This window comes from Columba livia, chromosome 6 (genome assembly GCF_036013475.1).
Source record: "Columba livia isolate bColLiv1 breed racing homer chromosome 6, bColLiv1.pat.W.v2, whole genome shotgun sequence".
NCBI lineage: Eukaryota > Metazoa > Chordata > Aves > Columbiformes > Columbidae > Columba > Columba livia.
In genome coordinates this window covers 27,413,662-27,436,976 of record NC_088607.1, presented here as the reverse complement: position 1 = coordinate 27,436,976, position 23,315 = coordinate 27,413,662, and the positions used below count along the sequence as shown (strand labels likewise).

At 38.0% G+C, this 23,315-nt stretch overlaps 1 protein-coding gene and 1 long non-coding RNA gene across 6 annotated transcripts in view; both read left to right on the top strand.

Annotated features, from left to right (window-relative positions):
- The window catches only part of TSPAN14 (tetraspanin 14), a 40,405-nt gene extending 19,267 nt beyond the window's left edge, over positions 1–21,138 (top strand). For all 5 annotated transcript variants that reach the window (XM_065067675.1, XM_065067677.1, XM_065067674.1 and 2 more), the window contains 7 exons: positions 4,984–5,034; positions 9,695–9,841; positions 10,653–10,823; positions 13,863–13,988; positions 14,997–15,041; positions 15,536–15,655; positions 17,567–21,138. In XM_065067675.1, the coding sequence (XP_064923747.1) occupies positions 4,984–5,034; positions 9,695–9,841; positions 10,653–10,823; positions 13,863–13,988; positions 14,997–15,041; positions 15,536–15,655; positions 17,567–17,638 (732 nt within the window). In that variant the 3' untranslated portion in view covers positions 17,639–21,138. The remainder of the gene's footprint in view (positions 1–4,983; positions 5,035–9,694; positions 9,842–10,652; positions 10,824–13,862; positions 13,989–14,996; positions 15,042–15,535; positions 15,656–17,566) is intronic.
- LOC135579774 (uncharacterized) lies at positions 5,892–7,705 on the top strand. The gene is made up of 2 exons (XR_010473537.1): positions 5,892–6,040; positions 6,414–7,705. It is a non-coding gene; the product is annotated as an uncharacterized LOC135579774 (long non-coding RNA).
- Positions 21,139–23,315: the final 2,177 nt, after the last annotated feature.

The following is a 23,315-nucleotide window of genomic DNA, read 5'->3' as shown; positions in this document are numbered from 1 at the left end:
CTGTAAATCTTCATTATTCGGAAGATTTTTTTCTCCTTTTTTTTTTTTTTTTTTTTTTTCAGATGAGAAACTTGGCAATAGAAGGTTCAGTTCTGCTGGCTACTTGTGTATAACCAGCTTGAAAAATCACTGTTCTTTGTGCTTGGCTTTCCCATGTAAGAAAGGGAATGGAGCTCATAGTCAGACTCTGTCTTCCTAGGCATGATTTTAATGTAGGATTACTTTATTTTCATCTTGATGTTTAAGCATACTAATAAGATTTAACTTCTCCAAGTACACTTGTTTTAATGAGTAGTGGTGAGGCAGTGTTGGAACCATTAAGACAGCCCTGCAGGGAGTGCTCAGAATTTTAAGTAAAATTGCCTTATTATAGTAAAGCTGGACCTCCTTTGGAGTTTTAAAGTTTGTTTTTTTTTGTTTGTTTGTTTTTTTTTTTTTGCAAAATAGCTTCATTTGTCATAATGAAATGAGAAGACTGCAGTAATGCAAGGTGAAGAGCTTGATTCAGGCACCTTTCTGTTCTGAGTCATTTTGCGGTTGAGCCTGTGAAAGCCCGAGGCGGGGTGGGAGGGGTGGAGACAGCTGATCCGAGTGGAACACAGAGGTGTCCCCTCTGGGGGTGCTGCACTGCTCTGTGCCTTCCAGCCTGCACTTGGCAAGGCACACAGAATAAAAGGAGGTGTTCTCAGTCATCTGCTTCTGGTGCTTGCTGCTTTGATTACAGTCAAAGGGTTTTTCTGGGGTGGTCCAAGAATTGCACCTCAGCCGGGACATGGCTATTTCAATGAATTGTGAAGGATTGCTCTGCCAAAGCCTTTTAGCTTGTGAGATCACTGTCTCAGACAAATTGAGAGAAGGTGATAAAATAGCTTTTATCTGCTGTCATCTTGATTTGTCTTCTAATGCTCTGTAGCTTTGTGTGTGGCTCCTAAGGAGATTTTTTTTTTTTTTTTTTTTTTTTTTTTTTTTTTTTTGAGAAAAAAAGCTTCACTCATGTTCTCAGAGATGTGGCGTCTTTGCTCTGAATGTGATGATGAAGGGCAAAAATTCTCTTAAGCTCTGGAAAAGAATTCTGAGCTCATTTTTTTAAAAGAGAACAGCCAGGTTAGCGTAAGATCATCTTGGCTTTGCAGTGTATGTTGTTTTTCAGGAACATCTAAAACAGCAAGGCTGTGGCAGGAAGAGGAAAGAAGCCGCTACCATGTGGTTTCCTGACCCTGAGAGGAAAAGTCTGGGAAGAAACAAGGGCAGGAAGGAAGTGCTGTTGGCTACTCCAGCATGGGTGGAGCTACAATGTAGAATAGGATTGTCCAGGGGATGCAAAAAGTGTTCTCTGTTAGAGTAAGATTTTTGTGGTTACAAAAACTGACACAAGAGGAATGCATTCCCATTGCTTCTAATCAGACCTTGAAGCATGCTAACTCAAATTCAGTTTGTGTGCAGGGGTTGTCTTGCAAGAGTTATGTTTAGCTGCAACCTAGATTTGAGAAACAAATTTGATCTGTCTTCTCAGTTAGTATGGTGGTTCTAATAGCATAGTCAGGGGAATTTTAAGTGTAATTGGGAACAAATAATGCTTAAGCTAAGTGGTCTTGTCCTCAGTGTCTATGAGTTGGTGCCCCTATTGTACATCTCCAGGGTTGCAGCTTGATGCAATATGTTAATAATGTTGAATTTTTAGTTCTAAAGCAGGAAATGACCAAATGCTGGCTGCTAGTTTTAGTTTCCTGTTCAAAGAGGTACAGTTGGGCTGCTTTGTATATATTTCTGTCTAATCTTTCATGCGGTATATGGTGTAAATGACTGTGGTGTAGAAGTGAGTTTGCATTTGCTTAAATATCATCCAGATTCTGGTGAAAGGTGGATTTCAAAATGCCTCTTTTGGAATAGCTGGCTTGCTCACTGTCACCCTGGAAACGCTTTCAGTTAGCATTGCTACTTCTCAGCTGCCTGTTCTCCCATTCGTGTGGCCAGTTAGTTCAGTGAGCTGATGAAGGTTAAAACGTTCAGTTCAGGCTGGATCGGTTCCCTGGTTTGCCTCACAGCAGTCACTTGAGTGCCTCTGTGCAAGAGTGGGAAAGAGGGTATTTTCCTGGTGGTTGTTATCTGCAGAACTCTGGGTACGCTCAATCATGCTAGCTTCTGAGGTGGTTTTACAACCACAGTGCATTTTACAATAGTTTTCAATAAGATTCTTTAAAGTATCTTGCACATGGTATTGAAAGCAAATAAATATCATTTGGTTAAATAACTACCATTTTACTTCTTTGCAAACTGGTTGTCTTGGTAATTGTGCCTGTAAATGTAGTAGCTGATGGCTTTGTTTCTTCAAGTACATCATACTTTGCTGTTTTTTGCTACAGAAACCTAATATATGTGGTTTGGCTGCTTCTAGTGAGAATTATGAATCACTTGTCCTAGCTAAGTTTTGCATTTATCCATATTGAGACTAAGTTTATCTTTCTGCTGATTAAGCTGGTTTACTTGTAGATAGTTTGTGTAGGTGGTCATGGAAATAACTTTGCAAAAGTAGTGTAGTTTTGTGAAACTGAATGCTTTATAAAAACATGAGAGCAGTGTCCATGTTCAGAGGTGAGAATGAAGCATGCTAGTGAAAAATCTACCTAATCAAGAATCTATTACAATTTAATTAAATTGACAATTATAGTAAAAGGCAGCCAGTCTGAAGAGGACACCCTATTTGTATATTCAACAGCACAGTAATAGTGTTACACTAACATTACTTTGCTATATAGAATGTGGAAGAAGTGTGTCTTCTCAGTTCTTTTTTTCCTCATTTGCTTAGAAAAAGTTCATAAAGATCCAGCTGTGTCTACTGTGTAATTTATTCTGATTACTGCAAATTATACCAGCTGTCTTCACCTGCCTCCCAACATTCCTGGAGCATTTGGAATGAGAAAGGGTGAAAGATGTATCAATTGCATGCACTGTATAACTTCATGACATACACGTTTGATTATTTATATACGTATATATTTTTTTCCATTTTGCTGCTTAATCTGAAAATCACTGGGTTAAGATTTAGGGGTCATCTGGGTAAATATTCTGTTTAAATCCATGTGGGTTTTAGTGGCATTTTTGAAGTTGTGCTTTGATCCAAATGATCACTTTAAATGTACTTAGCTTTTGAGAGTCTGAGATGAGTAGTCATTGTGTGCTGTTGTTTATTAAATATAACTTAGAGCTACAACTGGGCAAAGCAGTGCTATCCATGTATTACTAGTGGGTTTGGTTAGTTAATCTGTGTGCTTAAACCCTAAAATATGGTATGTAATACTTCATGCCTAGATGGAAGTGTCTAGCATAATTTGAGTAATTTTTACAGGATGACATGAATGACACTTGCAGCCCTTCTTGGCTTTCCTTTCCACAACTCCCCCCAGCAGAGTAAACCAAGAACAACTTCATTTGCCCTGGGTGCAGTTTAGGGTCAACAGGCAGTGAACCCAGCAGTTGTTAAAATCTACAATTATATTTTCTTGTGCGACTGTAATAAAGTCCCTTTTTTGCTTCTTACCTGTGCTGTGAAGAGTTGCTTATAATGCTTGTTTAGTTCCTGGGAGGTGCTGCATTTTGTAGAGGAAAGGACCCTGTTTTCAAGCTGTTTTTTCAGTTGTTGGGATTTACTTGTCAACAGGTATAAGACCTTGGGGTGGGGACCAACCTCAGTCCTTTGTATAGAATTGTAGAATAATTTATGTTGGAAAACACCGTTAAGCTTGAGTCCAGTCGTAAACTTGGCACTGCCAGTTCCACCGCTAAACCATGTTTTTAAGCCCACATCTACTTGTCTTAAAAGATACCTGCAGGGATGGTGACTCAACCATTTCCCTGGGCAGCCTGTTCCAGTGCTTGTTAACTCTTTCAGTGAAAAATTTTTCCTAATATCCCACCTAAACTTCCCTGGCACAACTTGCAGCCATTTCTTATTGTCCTGTCTCTTCCTACTTGGGAGAAGAGACCAACACCCTCCATGCTACAACCTCCTTTCAGGCAGTTGCAGACAGCGATAAGGTCTCCCCTCAGCCTCCTTTTCTCCAGGCTGAACAGCCCCAGCCCCCTCAGCTGCTCCCCAGACTTGTGTTGCAGATCCTTCACCAGTTTCTTTGCTGTTCTTTGGACACGCTCCAGCATCTCACTGTCTCAAGGTTGCATGGCCGCAGCAGGGTGGAATGCTGTTTTGAGTAATGAAGAGCAGTTGCCCTCAGTTTGTAGAGAGGTCATTTTAGTCTGATTATTGAAATTTCTATGTTAGAAAACAACAACCTGTGAATGAAGAAAGGGGGTAAAAGGCTAGAACAAGGAACTCTTGCTTAATTTGGATGATCATAGTTAGAAATATTTATTATTAAAACATGAATTGGTGTAGGGTTTGTATGCTGTCAACTAATTTGTTGTTTATTGAAAGTTCAGTGGGTGGACCGTTACTTCAGCTTAATTCAAAATGGCTTAAGCACAGTAAGGGTTCAGAACACAAACTGTATTTAGTTAGAGAAGAGGCTAATGTAATGAGCCAAGAAATTGAGAAGTTACAAAGAGCCAACCATGGCTACTGTCAGGCTAATACTGTAAAATGGCTAAATAAGGAGTAAGCTCTAAATGCATTAAATATCCCCAAAACTTCATTGGTGTGTAGGCAAAAGGTTTAGAGCAAATCACTGGGACAAGGATAACTTCCACTTGCACAGTATTGTGTGGAATTGTTAATTTAGTACTGTGTGCTTCTTCAATAATTATGAATGATCAAATGGAATACTTCTTCAAAGTAGTTTATAAAATGCAAGAATGCTATGGAATAAACCCACCTTTTTGAAAGAGATTCACTTATGGGGAGGAATGTCCCATTACTGTTGTCTGAGATTACAGACAATATTTGTTTTACTTGAACAACAGTGTTACTCACTAAGTGTTTGAGCATGTGTTGATTAGTATATGTAATTATTTTTCTCTTGTTTGTTTTAGCTAGCTGGGGTGGCCTTCCTTGCGGCTGGACTGTGGGCGTGGAGTGAAAAGGTAAGGACAGAAATGACTGGTCTTACATTGGTTGCTGCCCCCCCTGCCCCGCACCCAGTAAAACTTCTCCCTGAGGAAGCAGCAGAGGTTACATGTAGCATCTGAGCTCAGGACTATGCTCAAATGATCTAAGATGAATTCATTTGGAGTTGCATCTTGTCCCTGGTCAGGTGTTAAGCTGTAGCCCTTGATGTTTAGACCTTTTTTGTAAACTTGTAAGAGCAGGATGCCAGGGAGAATTTAATCTTTATGAATAGTCTGTATGAACAAGTTCTCTTTTGAAAACATGCTTTCTGAAACATGCTCTTTTTATTAAAAACAAGAAGCATTTTGGAGGAATGTAGAAAACATCTCTTTTTATGTTAAAATAAACCCCCTTTGGAATACTTCAGAGAGTTGGTCCCAGTCTTCAGGCCCTCTGTCTTTCACTTCACTGCCCATGGAGTTGCTTGAGCAATTGTGTTCTCTGTGTAGAAGAACAAAATTGGGAAATGTGATCTAGCTGAATAACACTCTTATTTTTGGTAAAGGCTTCTTTCAGCTGAATAGTTTCCTAAATCAGAGGAAGTCTGTGTGGGTGTGTACCTACGGAGTTCTCTTCTTACAAGAGAAAAGATGGTATAGGCAGGGAAATGAATGGTTCATCCCCTTGCTATGAATGTAAAAGCGTGGCTTTAATATGACTGCAAGCAGTAGGAAAATGTGACAATTACTAGCAGATTTACTGATCTGCATCTTAATTAACAGTGGAGAGCAGGTGCTTACTGTTCCGTTGTGCTGCTGGGCAGGGATGCTTAAATTACCATCGTAATGTAACATTTCCTTCATCAGAGTGCTTATATGCAGCAGCTACCTGCGTAAAGAGAGATTCTGGGATTCCTCTGTTTCTTGGAAGTGAAGAGGTTTTATGATGATCTTAACATTGGGATATTTATTCTCCTTCTCCCTGATCCCTATGTGTGTGCAGACATTCTCACAACTAGATTAGTGATACCATCGATATGTGGTAAGCAGCCTGTCTCCACACAAATGCATTTGCTTCCTATTCTGTTGTTACAATGTTTTCTTTCTAACCCTTTAGGGTGGGTGTTTAACCTGTCTTGAATTTGTATTCTTGCTTTATCTTCTGTAAAGAAGCGCGTAGGATCTGTGTGGCTGGAAGTGATGAGCTCACAGCTACAGACTTTATGATGCGCTGAAGTTACTAAAACATGAAGACAGACTTGTTCTGTTATTTCTCAAGTTTTGTCTGAAGTATTTCTTCTCTCCGTCCTATCTTGCAAATAAGTGCTTCAAAGCTTTTCCTGTGGTTTCTGACTTCTGAATGGCTCATGAAATCTGGACGTTATTTTTCATGTCTGTTGTTCTTATATGGACAGTCTCTCATGCTGGTGCCGTTCTTCAGCCAAAGAGCCTGCATGGATCTGTCTGTTTACAGACAGATGAACAATAGATGGGATGTAAGAGAAAAACACTCCAGAAGCTGTGCTGCAGTGGGAGACCCAAAGATAAACTACAGGTGGTGGAAGAGTTTTAAATGTCTTGTCTCGTAGTGCAACATGAAGTACGTTGGGTCCCTTTAAATTCTTGGTTTATTCTTTTTTCCCCTAAGAGTATACATCAGACTGATTCCTCAGCAGTCTTTTTTTGAATTAGATCATGTGGATCTCTTAGTTGATAATATATTGAAATGAGAAAGCTCATTTGTGAGAAATGTTGAAAATAACTGTAAAAATGTTGTCCATCCTGGTTTGCTTTACCTGTTTGAGACAAATCCAGTCTCTTTGTACACAGAGGTATGTAAACTGTCTCACTCTGTGTGCATCTAACTTGTTTTGTAATCCATGGCAGTGGGATAGTGTGACAATCAACATCCAGCTTACATAATTTCATTATAAGAAATCAACTCTGTCCTTGAGATGTAGTTTCCATACTAGTATATCTCAGAACAGTCACTGGTTTGGCATTTGTTGGTGGGCTGTATTAGATATTTTTTTTTTCTTTCTTTCTGAAGACAATCTGTGTTTGCCTTCTGTTGCCAACACGCTTCTGATGAGGTAGTGGCATAATGCTTACAAATGTTAAAACAAAGTGGAAAACAAGTTAAGCATGTAGAGTTGAACTTTTAATTCACTGTCCTAAGTGACTGAAAGGAAGATTTCAAGGCTGAGTTTTATTCTTGGATTTTTTTACACTGACTTCAGGTATCAGACTTCATTGCTGTGTACCTGTAGGAAATCTAGGTGCTGTTGTAAAGGGTAGCCTGTGCTTCAAAAAGCTTTTACCATCTTGCAGATGACACAGCCAGAAGCATCCTTAGAGAGATGAGTAAGGCAGAATGAGACAGTTCCCTGAATTAATTATCTTGTTTACTTCCCTCACTTAACATCTTTTGTTAGGCAGAAACCCACCCGCCCCCAACCTTCTTGTTAGAAGAGAATGTTGTAAACATCAAATGTGAACATGAGGAAACTGTTGTGAAGCAGCAACATCTGAGGGTGAATAAAAGAGCCCAGTTCCTGCTGACTTTTCTCCATGACATGCTTTGATCAGAGGAAGTTTTCTGCCAGAAGATGTTGCTTGAGCAAGTGAGATTGTCTTAAAAAAACTTTGAGTTTGGGCGTGGGAAGGAGATGGCTGGAAACAGTTGTGAAAGTTTCACCATCCTGGTCACACAGTGTTTGGTTTTGTAGTGCGTTGGTTCTGCGAAGACACTGAATTAACCTGGCTAATCGTGGCATGTATTCACTGTGAGGTCTGAGCCAAGGTTTGATTAGGTGGAACTCTCATAATTAACCCAGTAGACAAGTTTGATAGTCAGCTGTGAGGTCTTATCATTTTAAGAACAGAAACGTGTCACCGATGACACTAACTAGAAGTCTTTGCTTCCCAAGACTTGCTGAAAGTATAAACCACAACTGTTTTTCAATAGGCTGTTTCAGCTGTTACTCACCAGCTATTGCAAGGCAATTCTGAATTCTACAGTTCAATTATTTTTTTTGTCTTTTCATCCTTTCAACCGGTTTTGGTTAAAACAGCCCTGTTGTCTTGCTGTTACCAAATTAACAGCTCTAACAGGATCCATTATGGCACACATTATGAAAGGTGAACTATTATGTATGAACTATGTATCACTATAGTACTAGTAATTAGTGTCTTTTCATCAGCTGATGAAGCTTCTCCATGTGCACATTTTCTTCTAGTGCTGTATTTAGAAGATATTATTTTTGTTAAGCAAACATTTAAATACAGATTGATACAGATTTTTACAAGATATTCTCTTTAATACTTCTGTATTCCTTGCGCTTAACTCTAGCACAAACACCTTAGTAGAACGGTAAGAGTTTACATTCCCTTGACAGAGCTAAAGTGCTGATATGAATTTAATTCACAAGTTTCTCTGGTATCTTTCCTTACGCTAAATGTAGTTAGCTTGAGAATATACATTATAAAGAAAAAGAACCAAAGTTAGTAAACATAATTATGGGATATTGTACTGTGTTGATTTTTGTTATTTCTCTGTTTTAAAGGGAATGTATTTCCTTATTAAAATGTTTTATGTGTTGCTGATGAGTCTATGAAAAACACTCAGGCTATTACAAGGCTGCCTGGATGTCCCTACAAACTGTTCTCCCTAACTTTGAGTTTCAGCTGTTTGTCCCTTCTGTCTTCTGCATGTTGCATCTTGTTCTTGCACATTACATGAGAAGCTTGTGTTATATGTGTTGTTTGGAATTTTAATGGTGGCTGGTGTATAAACTTCTTTAAAACCTAATCTAGAAACAGTAAGGGCTTCACCGTGTTACGATTACATTTACAGAGACTTAAAAATTCTGCCCTAAGATCTAGGCAGACAGGCTTAATAGGTAAGATCGTAAGTGGTATCTCTGAATAGTTAGCAAAAAATAAAATATTGCTGCTAACTTAGGCAAATTGCAAGTATCTTGTAGGGAACAGATAACATTCGTGCCCCAGAAGCAGCTGTCTGGGATGAAAGGGACACCTTGACTATACTTCTGTATTTTTTGCAAGATTTTTGAGGAACATTTCTAAGACTACTCAGTACTAGAAGGGGTATAACCAGAATATTGAGGAAAAATCTGCTTCCCTTGAAAACCAAAATAACACTTTGTTCCCCCAACTTAAACCGTCACCCATAACCTGCTTTGTGGTTAGAATGTCTCTCCCTTTATGCCACCTAAACATTAGGGTTGCAATTTTTTTTTTTTTAAGACTCTGAAATTGGAGTGCCCTTCTGATGCATTTCAAGTTATTATAAAGTGTTAATTCTTTTGCCTTGAAACTAGATGAATATTCAGTGATAGTATTGAGCTTTTGGCACCATCTTGTGGAAGCTCGTTTGACAAATTAACCCAGGAGACTGTAATCTGAGAAGCTGACTGCACTGGATTTACTTATTAAAAGAATTAGTAGCTATAACTTTGCATTAATACTTTCTCTGCTAGAGTGAAACAATCAATATCATTAATTACTGTTTCTACAACAAGACTTTTCTGTCTGGGTTGCTGCTATCAAGCTCAAGGGTTTGCAGCCAGTTCATTTGGAATCACATGGAAATCATGGCACACGGAAGGAATGTTAAATGAAAAACATGCTGATAGTGGTCACCTCTTTCTGTTATCCTGTTTTTTTCTTTCAGGGTGTGTTGTCTGATCTGACGAAAGTGACTGGTCTTCATGGTCTGGACCCAGTGGTGCTTGTCTTAATGGTGGGAATAGTGATGTTTACTTTGGGATTTGCTGGTTGTGTTGGAGCACTGAGGGAAAACATCTGCCTTCTGAAGTTTGTAAGTGACATCATTACATGTGTGGATTAGTATGCATATGGAAACTGGGAATGATAGGTGAAGAACTAGTAGAAAACCCAGATAACTAATTTATAGACTTTGGTTTGTTACAATGTGTATAGTGAACTTACTCCTGATGAGCCTCCGACTAATGTTATTAAAAGCAGCGTAGGTTCAAACCTATATATATTTTCCCCTTTCTGGAAAAATGTTTCTACCCTTTTCCTTCATAACTATACCAGAATATAACATTATGTATGTAATATCACAAAATACGATGTTCTGGAACATATTTAGTCAGGAATTGCTGAGGGGAATTGGTGTAGTGTCTTAGGGAGAACAAAATCTCTTAAACTTTTCTTCTAAATGTTTGGTGTTCAAAATTTGGGGACTTTAGTGACTGATATGAAATTTTTAAACAACTGATTTACTACTTAGCCTTCTTGACTTTAGCTTGGAAAACAGTTAAGCTGAACAAAAAATTACAAAACTGAAACAATCCAGGGAGTAACATCAGGACTACTTTAGCCTGGTATTTTGTAGATTCTCAATAATATTTTCACTGCTGTGCATAATGACTGTAATACAGTGCTCATCTTACTGTCAAGTTCAGGTGACCAAAACAAAAAGATAACTCTACCTCTTGGGTGTTTTTTTACACTGTATTCTCACTTAACAGGCTGTGTTCTCGTGGCATCTGTACTGAGAATTTTAACTTAATTCTTTGTGTCTATTTCTGGTGGAGTTGGAGTAGGGATGTGTTAAAAATGAATGGATATTTTCTAATTTGAGACTTTTTTTTGTTTTTCAGTTCTGTGGAACAATTGTGTTTATATTCCTGCTGGAGCTGGCAGTTGCAGTTCTGGCTTTTCTGTTCCAGGACTGGGTGAGGGACAGGGTCAAGGAATTCTTTGAGAACAACATTAAATCCTATCGAGACGATATTGACCTCCAGAACCTCATTGATTCACTACAGAAAATCGTAAGTTCATATCCTGTCACGCCTTTCATGCGTTCTAGGAGAACTGTAGATTTGGAAGTTTTTTCCTTTTTGCTACAGATTTATCATATTCTGTAGCTAATAGAACCATGTTACAGATGCATTGTTTTGCTCTTTCTGCACTGAAAACATTGAGGAGCTGGTGTTCTGAGATACAGTACTATTCTGACTGTGAATGTGGAAGCTCTGGCAAGTGTCCATCTGTCTTTTGACCTTCTTGACTTGCTGACCTGTTCTGTGTTGCACCAGTTTCAGTGAGAAGTAAGAAACAGAAAACCTCTTTATCCTGAAAAGTTGTGCAATGGAGCTGGTAGTCTGCACGCTTACTTCAGGAGGCACTGTAGTCTTGTATAGGGATGCAGCACAGCACCTTTTATCTTCCAAAATGCACCTAATCTTGAAGCAAAAGAAGATTCTTTTTTTTTTTTTTTTTTTTAACTGGGATAGGTTAGTCTCTAGTCAGGCAGTTGTCAAGGAAGGTTGAAACAATTTTGCACTCCTATGGTCCTAAAATGTTTGGTTACCAGCAGACAGCGATGAACATCTGGAGATGACAAGGCTCATTCTAGTAAGGGCCTGGTGATTTTAATTAAATTAGCTGCTTTTGTCATCATGCCCAGGAAATAACTGGTGAGGGTGACTCTGCTGACTTTTGTTTATTTTTGTGTGTTTAAAAAACTCTATGTAGAGAAACAGTATGTGAGTACTTCACAAAGAGGCAGAGTGCTGTTGTGCCCTTTATATATTTTTCCCCTTATGAGAGAAGGTTGTTTTTGTCTGTCTTCCATCTTCTAGACCAGGGGTGTCAAACTCATTTTCAGTGGGAGCCACATCAGCCTCACTGTTGCCTTTGGAGGGCCAAATGTAATTTTAGTCCTAAAATGACATTTAGACAGTCCTAAAATTACATTCGGCCCTTTGAAGGCAACTGCATGACTGATGTGGCCCTGGTGAAAATGGGTTTGACACCCCTGGTCTAGAAGAACATGTTTAGAAATCTGTGCTCACAGATCAGTTTGATAGCAAAAGCACATTTTAAGGTGGATACTAGTTTGATCATCTGTAGATTACCAGCAGTTTACCTATACTATTCACTTAGTCTTGTGCACATTGATATGGAAACATCCTCTGAGTAACTTGCCTGGATGGATTTCACTACTGTTTTGTTTTAGCTTGTGGTGCCAAGGGCACGTTTTTTTAAGGTAGGACTCCTCCTGGCCACGGCCAACACCAGTGATTGTCTGTGTTGGTCCACTCTGCTCTCTTGTTTTTCTAGTTTTGCTGCAGTCAGCCACGCTAATACACTAAGCTGATTTACAGTTGAACTCCAGTTAAATACTTTTCAATGTAAACCTGAGGCTGATCTTACTGGAATAAAAGAAATTCACTAGCCAGATTAACAAGCTAATAAACCTGAAAAAAGACCAGAAAAATCTCAATCAGCCTGTCATTGATTGTGCCTGAACGCCCTGAGGAAGGAAGGGCAGTGTGCAGTGGGAATTAGCAAGTGTAGTTCTGCAAGGGTTAAACCACAAAATGCAGCAATGTGTTCAAATGCTCCACTGAAGCTCATGTTCTAAGGAGCTGTGCTTAGGCTGACTTGCTCTGTTCTCTGTGTGTGCCTTGAGACCCAGAGGGTTTTTTTTAGGCAGTTCCTTGCTTGGGCTAATTACATTACTTTCAGGTGTGTAGGTGACCTCATTCTGTACCTTACTAAGGTAGATAAGCATGTTTCATGGTTGTATGGCTTTTTACTTTTTACTGGGGCATAGTTGTGTGAGGGAGAAGTGACTAGTAAGATAAAAGTGAACCTCTTTTGCTTTCTTCATGGTAAATGGATTAGTGACTTTAAATATATATATATTTATATATATATAAATATATATATATAAATATAAATATAATATAATATTATATATATATATACACACTTTTTTTTCCCCTATGCTATTCTGACTGTTCTGTTCATCTCTCTTCAGTCATATTTCTGCTGGAAGCGATGTGCAAACTATTCTGCTCTCTGTTCACATCCTTTTCTGTCATAACTTCAACTTTTGAATCCACGTACTGACTTCTGGTGGTCTTGTAGACAGTTAGGTCAGTACAAGTTTTGTGAAGACAGGCAGTGGACAGAGGTGCTAGGGAGATCTCAAGAGAATGGAACTTCATAAGGTACTGGGAGAATCTGTGTGATGGCATAACATTTCAGTTACTCAAATTATAGAGAAAGATTTGTGCCCTTAAATATCCAGGCCAGTAAACTGCAAAGGATAATTTAATAAGAAACCAGCATTCATTAGTTCCAGGAACTGAACATTCCTTGAAATTGTGGGATTTCCCCAACCTGCAATTATGATAATTACATTAGACTGTTTAGGTCAAGAAAACTATGTGAAACACTCACCTTTGAGCTAGTGAGATTCTACCAGTTAATCTGTTTGGATACGAAAACTTTCTCATTGAAAGGAAAAGTAGTACAGGGTGCTTCAAAAAGATGGACCGAATTTCAAAGCAGCAGTGATTTCAAATTGGGTCTATCTTTTTGAAACATCCCGTTTATTCACAACTGTTTGAATCCCTGTTTTACAGTAAACAAGGAGAAGAAAACTTATTGATTCATGAAGATTCAAGGATGGAGTCACAAATTTAAAGAAACATTTTTAATAGTTTTTCTGGTTTTGATTGACTTGGAAATAATGGAGTACAAAGCTTTTGTGTAAACTACTTTGTGGCAGCATTTATGGATGTACACTGGTTGCATCTAGCAGTTGCATCTAAAGTGATGATTTTTATGATTTGGCTTGTTGTGCTGACACCTATTTCCAGGAGCAGTATGCCAAATGTATAGCTTTGTTTTCATAGGGCCACAGTATTTATTACTAATTTTTTTTTACTCTGTTGCCATTTAATTCTGCATAGCCTTAGAGCAAGTGAAGATGATGAACAAATATAATTCCAGAGAGTTTGTTCAATTGTGTCTAAAATACTCCCAAATGCTAAATGTGTGTTTATCTGTTGCAGAACCATTGCTGTGGTGCCCAAGGTCCAGAGGATTGGGACTTCAACATATACTTTAATTGCAGCAGTGAAAGCAAAAGTCGTGAGAAGTGTGGTGTTCCTTTTTCCTGTTGTATACCTGATCCTGCTGTAAGTTATTTCCTGGCTTTGTATTGCTCTGATGTTGTTGGAGAGTTGTGAGAGGATGTGCTTCCTGAACACACTGTCATCACTAAGGCTTTAGAAGTTCATCTAAAAATCAGAAATTACTCTTGCACAAACTCTTTATGTTTCTGTTCCATCCTTATAAGAGTCCAAATGTGGCAGCCTGTTATGCAGCTGAAAACTTATTATCACCAGTAATTCAAGCTATTTTTGTATGGCTTGAGTCTGCAAGTATTGGTGGCTGATCAGTTTCTATTCCTGACGCATTGTTTCTTTGAATTCGTAGCCTCTGTTATCTAGCTTTTAAGGACTAGAGAATACAGCAGTGTGTTTGTCCCAGTTAACATTACACCACCTCTGCCAGACAAGTAGGGGTAACTCCATTTGATTGTTTATCAGCAGTTAGCGAAGAGCTCATGCACAAACTCACTTTAAAGCATTTGAGTCAGTACTCTGTTTTTGTCAAGATTTACGTGCTTATTGGTTAGATCTCTTTACTAAAATTTAGGAATATGACCCTGTCAGTTTTAACTGATTGGGATAGCAAGTTATATGCTACTTGAAATGATGGAGTTGTAAGGCATGTTTCTCCACTGCAGATGTACATAAATCAGCCTGGTACCTTTATTGCTACTTCAGTGTTATGGTGTTATGTGAAGGAGGTAACATGAAACCAATCTTGGAAATGCAGTTATCTTATCTGTCTGCTGGAGGTACAGTTGCTATGCTTCACGTTAAGAAACTCCTGCTAGTTGAAAACCAAGCGATAGATGAAGCTGGGATTTCTCATGGAGGGTGTTTTCCTGCTAGTATTCACCTCTGCTTTGTCATTACTTTTCTTGTGTTCTGCTAGTACTTTTTAGTTTTTATTTAAAATGCTCCTTAGGATTGTCAGAGCCAACTATTTTGATTTGTTTGTCTGTGCATCTAAAAGAAGATCTTACTGTGAGTAGAATTCAGTTGATTTATTTTAATTTTTTTTTCACTTTGCAGCAAAAAGTCGTGAATACACAGTGTGGCTATGATGTCAGAAAGAAGGTAAGGTGCTGGGATCTTGCAAAACTGGCAAAACTTTTAACATGGTGGAATTACCGGCAGATATGCCGGCTTGAAGTTCTGGGAACTAACTGACTATGCTACATCATACAACAAGTAGAGTGTGAGAGATTTTTCCTTTGCTTAAAGTAAACTTTTACTGTGGGAGGGTGCAAAAAGCGATTGAACAGGGAAAGGGAAAGGTGTGCTGGGTGTGCTTGCATTTCAAATGCGTATTTCAGTTATAAGTTCTAATAGTCCACTCTGAATACTATTATCTGCTAATTGTAAAGCATTCAAATAACAGGTCTTGCAGGAAGATACTCATATCAATGTCTGACCTTCCCTGATTTAATCTGGGCATATATGTATTTCTGGTATCTGGTTAAAAACATTACTGCATGAATGGCAAATCATTAGTTTAGCTGTATCATGTGATTGACTGATCTTGTAATAAACTTGAGCAGAAAAGTAATATTCTTTTTCTCTACATTCAGAACAAGAATCAATGGGATGATCAGATTTTTGTCAAGGGATGTATTGTTGCTCTTGAAGCTTGGTTACCCCAAAATATCTACATTGTTGCAGGTGTCTTCATTGCTATCTCACTGCTGCAGGTTAGTTGTTTTTGTTACCCTACTTAGAAAAAAGCTTCAGGTTTTCAGATACAGACAGCCGAAGGTAAAAGTTGTTTTGGAGAGAGGAAATATTTTGACACTGTGGATTTTTTAACTGTGAGAATAATATGGAAAAAAGTAATTATAGGAATGGGGACTTTGAGTAAAAATATCTGGTATCATCTAACTTAACTCTGAAATTATGTTCCTCAGAGCAATGAAGGTCACTATAAAATTACAATTGTAATACATACAGTATATTATGATTGTGATGTATATTGTTATATATTAATATAGAAATATGCTACTATATGACTGTTATATAAGATAATGTGCTATGTGATACAATAATATTACATTTCAATATGCCATGAGGGAGGGGATACCTTGTGGTCATCTACTCCAGTAGGTCTGAACTACAGCCTTCTATCACAAATGTGAAATGACTAAAATACAGTTCTGCCCTTCATACTAAGATTACCACTGAGCTGGTTGTATGCAACATGTAGTGTACTGCTCAAAAATGTTAAGACTGGAAGAGCAGGCAAATGGGTGAACAGGTTGCAAATGTGATGTTAGCAGAACCAGATGGAGTTGCTGTCACTTCTTCCAGTACCCTGTTGGTGCTTGGTACATCAAAGTAAAAGAACTACAATTCTCAGTAAAATGTATCAAATTACTTTTTTCAAGGTGGATCCTGCTTTCCTTATGTCAGTTGTTTATACCTGCCTAAAATTTTTGCTATGGTACTGCTTCACTTCAGTGGGAAATAACAAACTTGTAAATCTACTACAGAATGTATTTTGTATTTAACTGAAAATAGTTGAGCATAGAGTGCTGGCAAAAACCTTTTCCAGTGATGGCAGTACTGTACTCCCTGGCTTGGTTTTTGACATTTCATCGCCATCTCATGATAGTGTTTCCATGGCTTTGAAAGATGCTGTCCTGAGAGCAACACCTTCAGTTAAGTAGATGTTCAAGTTATGAAGTCTAATCTTTGGAGAGTGTGTTGACTGACAATAACTTCATGTTGTTCTTTGTATGTCCTGAGTGACTGTGAAACCACTTTCACAGTCACTTGTATTTTCAAATTGGGTCTTTCTTGTGCACTAAACCATTTCATGGTGAGACAGAGGCTTAGACATAACCTGTCTACTTCTAAGATAAATCTTTTGGCTTTTGCAAAACTTTGCCTAGTATTTTGTTATTTTTCTAAGAATGTTTCAGGAAATATGCTCAGTTATGAGTTTATTTTTGGTTTTCAAAGGAAGAGTTCTCTGGGAACTTGAGTCTTAGAATTTCAAATTTAAGTGTCTCAGAATAACCTGGGACTTTTCTCCCTACTGTTCGTGAAAAGAATTCCATTCTAGTATAGGTAGTTGTACATTCTGTATATATTTTAAAAATATATCAGAAAATTGATTGGATTATCCAAAGTTGTGGAATGAATGAAAATTCCTGGTTTGTAACTTTACCAATAGCTAAGTGTGAGTGGTGTAAGACTCACGTAAACTTGGCTAAGCGGATTTTTTTCCAGCTCCAGGGCATCTAGAAGCTGCTTATTTTGAATGCTCCTTGAAGTGTTACATGAAAGCATCTTTTTCTCTTGAGTTTTATTTCCTGCAAGATTCTGCTGCCTTTATTACTTTTTAGTAGTAGCCATGTTTTGAAGGATGTTCCTGGCTATGAAATAGTATCTGAACCTGCAAACATTTTGTGAATGTGTGTCTGTCTTCACAAGAGTAATTGCACTGACACCAGTACAGTGTAATAGGGACATATAAGAAGTAGCTTCCCATTCTGCAATAATGACTGATGGTAATAGGCTCTCATTTTTAGGAACGTTTTGCAGACTGGTACATTACAAGTGTTTAGTCTAAAAAATGGTTTGTGTTCTTTTTGTCTTTTTAGATTTTTGGGATTTTCCTAGCCAGGACATTGATTTCTGATATTGAAGCTGTAAAAGCAAGTAATGCCTTCTGAATCTAAAAGCAGACGTGTGTTGCAAAAAAGTATGTTTTACCGTTATTGGCAGGACACCAAGGTGGAAGAAACGCACAGACCATGAAATACACCTGTTATTAAAAGCCTTATGTGGATTTTACCCCTTCATGCTTTTTGTTAGAAGCTGACCAAAAAATCATCTCTGCATGCACACACCTGCCTACCTTTTTTCTAACGAGACAACTTGGTGCACCAGCATTGATCTCTGAGGAAGAAAGGAAGAAATGGAATTTCCCAAGACATTGGCGGAGCACATTTTAAAGATCGTGGCAAGGAGACATGAAACTGCTGTTAACTCTTTCCTTGAAGGATTACAGTGAAGATTGTTCTGTTTTCCCTCCAAGCTGGCATCAATCTCAAAATGTAATATTTTCAGAAGGCATTCTGATTTCTTCAGAATCTTGAAATTATTTTAGTCTCTACAGTAGACTCATGCAGTCATTTTTGGCAAGATATCAAGAAACCATCATCATCATGGTGTTAGAAATGCAAGCCTTTTCTTAAGAGGGGAAAAATCTGACTTTATATAGCATTATATGTTAAAAATCTCAGTTTCAGGCAAGAGGGTGTGAATCCCTGATGCTGTTTCCTGTCTGAAAAAAATGTAAATATTCTTTATTTATAGAAGAAAAAAAACTTTTAAAATGCTGAGCTTTTTATTGATCTGTTATATCTTTTAAAAGTGCTGTCTGGAGAAATCTCAAAATGCAGCTGGTTTCAGTAGGTAGCAAGCATGCTATGCTAGCTGTTGATGATTTTTGCCTTTCCTCTAGTTTATCTCATAACTCTTATATTGATCTTCACAAGTCCTAACTGCTAACACCAGAACTGATGAAAAACATTTAAATTTCCTACTGAAATCTGTCTTTAATGAGGAAAGCACATTTAGTAAAAGAGTTGTTGAGTTTTTAAGTCTTCTGGAAAGCTATCGAATCATCAGTTCTGATTGTATTCTGATGCGTGGTTCAAATGCCAGTCGCAATATGGTGAACCAGAACGATTTCTTCACAGTAATTTTCTGCATCAAACTGAACTATTTCTGCTGAAGTTAAGTTTTTGGGTCTTTTTTTTAAGAGAAGAAAACTAAACTCTCTTCTCCCTGTTCTCTCTTCTTTGGGCTTCGGTAGATGGATCTGTAGTTCAGTAACAGTTCCAGTTTTCTCTAAAAGACTTTGGCATAGTATTTTTAGCTTTAAGATAGAAGTATTGACTGAGAATTTCTTGGAAGTAGCTGTCAGTTTTACTGTGGGCCATATAACTAACATTGTTTACTGCTTCCAGTGACACCAATTTTTTCAGGGAGAGCAGGTTTATTTACAGTGCCTAACATAGTGTAAATTTTAGAAAAGTATATATTTTTATAATTGTATTTTACTACATGTAGTCTGCCTGAAGGATTTAATACTTGTATTTCCAAAGTATAATGGCTCTCTTTAGAAGCCAAACTTTTAAATATCTTATCTAATGTCCTTTTTTCTATTATGCATGTATTAACAATCATTTCACTGGCAAAATCTGATCAACAGTAAGAGTCTTTGTATTGGTTGTCCGGACATCTTACTAGCTTTTAATCTGTGAAGCGCTTCATAGACAATGCTGTAATTCTCATGTGTACTTCAGTTTGGCTTCCATAGTTCTATTTCTGGCCGGTGGCTGAGACACAACAGGAAAAGGAAGCCTGTCTAAGGACGGCTGATTTCATTATGGTGGCAGAGAACAGTCTGTCACTCGTCTGAAAAACCTGAAAGTAAAATTGCTAGAAGTGCAACATGGATTTTTTTTTTTTTTTTCCTAAGCTTTGGTATACAACAAGGAAACAGCAGCAGTAAATTGCTGAGGGGAGAGCAAGAGGCATTTCTTCTGTAGAGTCTTGAATTTTAAGTCTGTGTTACCTATTTGTTTAATCTAGTCCATTAGAAGCAGCCAAAAACTTGCTGCTGTTACTGCTGCTTTGCAAGCAGCAGTGTCCAGCAACCTTTGCTTTAAACTCTGGTGCTTGAAACTTTACAACACCTCGTCAACCAACTCACTCTGTTAAGGTTATGTGTAATAATCTGATGTATGTAAAATTGGAGAAGGATGCTTTCCATTTGTAACTTTTTATTCTTAAAATATTGCATTGAAAACTGTGTCTAAGGAGTATATTTCCTTTTGCCACTTTTTGATGCAGAAAGCTCCTAATGCTGGGAAGTAATTTCAGCAGTTGGTGAAAATCATCATGGTGTCAAAGAGATCTGCAGAGTTCATACACTGAAATTAGCTGCTGGCAAGAGCCAGTGTCACAAATCAGGAGTCCAGTGTCTGCAAATCTTGCCAATTTGCCTGAAGACAAATGAATACTTGGTTTCTTTTTGAAGTACTGTTCATAAGCAAAGTGGTGTCTTTCCACAGTTTGTTCTTATTGGCTTTGGCCGTATTAATACCAGCTTTGTATCAATGCTCCAGTTATTTGGAACTGAATGCAAGAGAGCAAGTTCAACCTAATTGAGGATCTTTACATTCACGGAGTGATTTATTTTCACTGAGGATAAACTTCTCCGTGCATATTCAGTATCACTTTTAAAACCCTGGGGCTCCAGGCTGGTTTACTTCTAGACGTTGCGAAGTGCTGTCCCCCCATTGCTGGCACACGTGGCTTGTGTAATTTCAGACTTGGAATGGGAATACTTAGTTGTATTTAGCACCTTCTCTGAGGACCTGCAGCGACTCCATAGCTAACGATTTAGGTTACGGTTTAAAGTTTTGTCAGCGAAAGCAGTTGGGTGTGAGACTGCTGCTGAAGCCTTGAAGGAGGAGCAATTCAATGATCTCACCAAGAGAGGTTTGATAAATTGTTGAGACTCCAGTGGTTGCATTTGGAACATCTCCACAAACACTACAATGGAAACAAGTTTTTTAATGAAGATACAAGATCAGACTTGAATAACTAGACTGAGAGAAGGAAACTTTTCAGTGTGATCACTTATCTTTCTCAGAAATGAGCACAATGTATTTCTGTGAAGCAATGTATTTATTTGTCGGTATGTTTGACAGTGCAACTGCCCTTTTGTTTCTATTAATATACCTGCATTTGCACAGTTTCCCTGTATGTGAAGAAGATGAATATAAGCACTGACAAAGTGCAGAGACCAAAGGAGAATCAGTCGCTTCCTGAAAACCTGAATATTTCTTCCCAAGAGGTCTTTAGTTTTGGTGACCCTCATATGGTGCCATATGGATAGACATGTACCTCCAGTCCTTTGAGGAGGTTGATGTGGCAATTGGTTTATACATAGAATTGCTTTGGTTTTTGTCTCCCCATTCCATCCTTGTCTCTTCCTTCCCCCTGCCACCTGTGGATTATCATGCAGCTTGAACATTGTTTAGCCAGTGGAAGAGGAGGTTCTGTCTCCTGAGATGGCTTTTCTGAGTGACTTTCAGTATATTTTTTTTTTTTTCTCAAGCCTTAAATTTGATTAAATAAAATTTAATGTTTTGTATTCTTGGAGTTTTATTTCTAAAATTTGTTGTTTCTGGTCACTAATATTTCCCTCTCTAAGGTTTGGACTGGCTACTGAGACTGCAGTTTGTGAATTAATACAGAAATGGTAGAAGTCTGTTCGTGTGTGTATTTTGCTGAAGTTAATTCTTGTTTATTTATTTATTTATTTATTTTTCTTTCAGTCTGGACTGCTGAATATTAGATGACACTGTTTTTCTCTCCATTGTTAATGGAAAGCCATGAACAAGTGGAGAGCTGCAGGATGGTTTAGAGAAATTATTAAATCTCTGGACACCCAAAAAGTTGAAACTGCTATTTGCACTTTGAGTGCCATTACCCACAGTTACGGCTCCTGTGATATGCAGAGTCTGTAGTTTGTCAGGTCTGAGCAATGTTCCTGAAACTGCTCTTACAAGAGCAAAAGGGAAGGAATTTCCAGGTTTGAAGATCTTTGCAGAAATAGATTTGTCTGCTGCTTTGACCATAGTAACATTTCTATAATGCATTAAAACCTGATTTTAGTTTTAATAAGGTCAGAGAAACATTTAACCAATAGGTAATGGCTACATTAGGATAATGCAAAGTCTGGAATTAGATACTCTAGAATGTTGAGCTGGGTCATTTCTGATAAGAATAATGTAACTTGCATGTGGCTATTTGGTGTGGGTATATAGAACTTGTAATACATCATGATATATGTCATACTAATGCCTGGTGTAAGCACAACCCCAGATCTTATTCTGAAGTTGTCTGAAGCTATTTCTCATTTTGACATTGGAAATGTATAGGATGCCCATATCCCTGTGCTTAAAGCTAGAGGAAACTGCACATAGTTCAGCTCTTGTTTTTCTTTTCTCCTACTGTGTGCTCAAAGCCAGCTTGTGTGTTACCAAGTGACTTCTCTGGGGGCATTTTGTGAATTCCCCTTTCTGGAGAGTACTCCTGAAAGTGGTACTTGGTGGTGAATGTAGTGGGTTAAATAGTGTTACAAGTTTTGCAAGTGGGACAGTTTTTGCGGGAACAAAGTTGTAATGTTTGTTGCAGACTTAAGGTGGTGATACTCAAAATTGTTTGAGAACAGGAGGCCTTGTTGACTTTTAAGTAGTCCCTGTCCAATACAATTTTTTTAAAGGTCATTACTTCTCTATTATCTTTTCTCAGTAGCTTTTACTGCTGGCTGAAAAAAGTGTCATTGTTCCATAGCTCTTCAGTATCTACCACTACAGGGTTTTGAATTTGATCTCACAGGTCTTGGCAACGTGATTCTGCAACATACTTGCAAGTGCTTTAGAAAGTTCCTACAAGAACAAGTTGTGCAATAGATAGTGTTCTTTTTATCAAGTGACCATTGTTAAAGATGAAAGTTTTCTGCAGAAATATTCAGAGACATTTGTTTTACTATGATTTTCATAATCTTGAAGTTAAACTCAGGCTCTCTTATTAGAGATAATTTGATGAAATTCCAGCTGCCTCCAAACCTTCACGCATGCCCACTTGTAATTTCTAACTAGCTTTAATTAGTATATTGTCCAAGCTCTTATGGACATTGACTGCATTTTCTTGTAAAGCTTGCTTCTACTGAGTCTGTCCAGGTTACAATAGCTGCAACTCTGAAATTAGGACAAGACCATGACCTCAGATACTTAGGAATATAGATTGTGACACTAGCAGGTTAAAAACTCAGACATGTTTTAAAATGGGAAATTGAAGGGGGTATTGGATTAAAGGTACAGTTTTGTAGTGGTTTTGACATTTTCAGTTTACAGCTGGGCTCACAGTTTGATTCCCAATGTGCAGAGGTCGAACTGGTACCAGTTAGCCCTTTGTATTGTTTTTAAGCTACAGTTCTCACCTAATCTAAAATCTCATTGTTTCAGATTGCATGATATAAGCTTGAGGTTTCTTTGGTAATGATTTTGAAGGCCTGTTGGTATAAGAAAAAGTTGCAAGTGATACCCTGATTTGGCAAAGCCAAGCGGGTTAAAATTGTATTACAGAAGTAATTGCCTGATGTTTGGTTTTTTTTTTTTTGTTGGTTGGTTTTGGTTTGTTTTTTTTTTTGTGTGTGGGGGGTTTTTTGTTTGTTTGTTTGGGGGTTTTGTTTGTTTTGTTTTGTTTTTGTATGAACCGGTGCTTTAGTAGTGTCGTGCAGCAGCGTGACAAATGCAAGGTGGT